General features: G+C 59.5%; 1 protein-coding gene across 1 annotated transcript in view; it reads left to right on the forward strand.

Moving 5' to 3' along the window:
- LOC103771973 (homeobox protein Hox-A10-like) overlaps nt 1–254 on the forward strand; it is a gene marked incomplete at its 3' end in the record, with an annotated part of 471 nt that extends 217 nt beyond the window's left edge. Inside the window, exon 2 of the mRNA XM_008939295.1 lies at nt 30–254. Coding sequence (XP_008937543.1) covers nt 30–254 — 225 coding nt within the window. The remainder of the gene's footprint in view (nt 1–29) is intronic.
- Between the last annotated feature and the right edge of the window lie 3 nt (nt 255–257).

Genomic DNA, 257 nt, shown 5'->3' on the forward strand with positions numbered 1-257 from the left:
ACCCCCAAAACTTTGGCTCCCCCCTGCCACAGGCGTCCGATCTGTCCTACGGGCTGCAAAGCTGCGGACTTTTCCCCGTTTTGAGCAAACGCAATGAAGGTACTTCTCAAAGCATGGTCCCCAGCTCGCACCCCTACGTGTCAGGGGACCCCCCCCGGTCCTGTCGCATGGAAGAGCCGGAGAGCCAGCAGGCTACCTCGTGCTCCTTCGCTCCAAGCATTAAGGAGGAGAGCTCCTACTGCCTCTATGACTCAGAG

The sequence above is a fragment of the Merops nubicus genome, unplaced genomic scaffold, assembly GCF_000691845.1.
Source record: "Merops nubicus isolate BGI_N331 unplaced genomic scaffold, ASM69184v1 scaffold25074, whole genome shotgun sequence".
NCBI classification, from domain to species: Eukaryota; Metazoa; Chordata; class Aves; order Coraciiformes; family Meropidae; genus Merops; species Merops nubicus.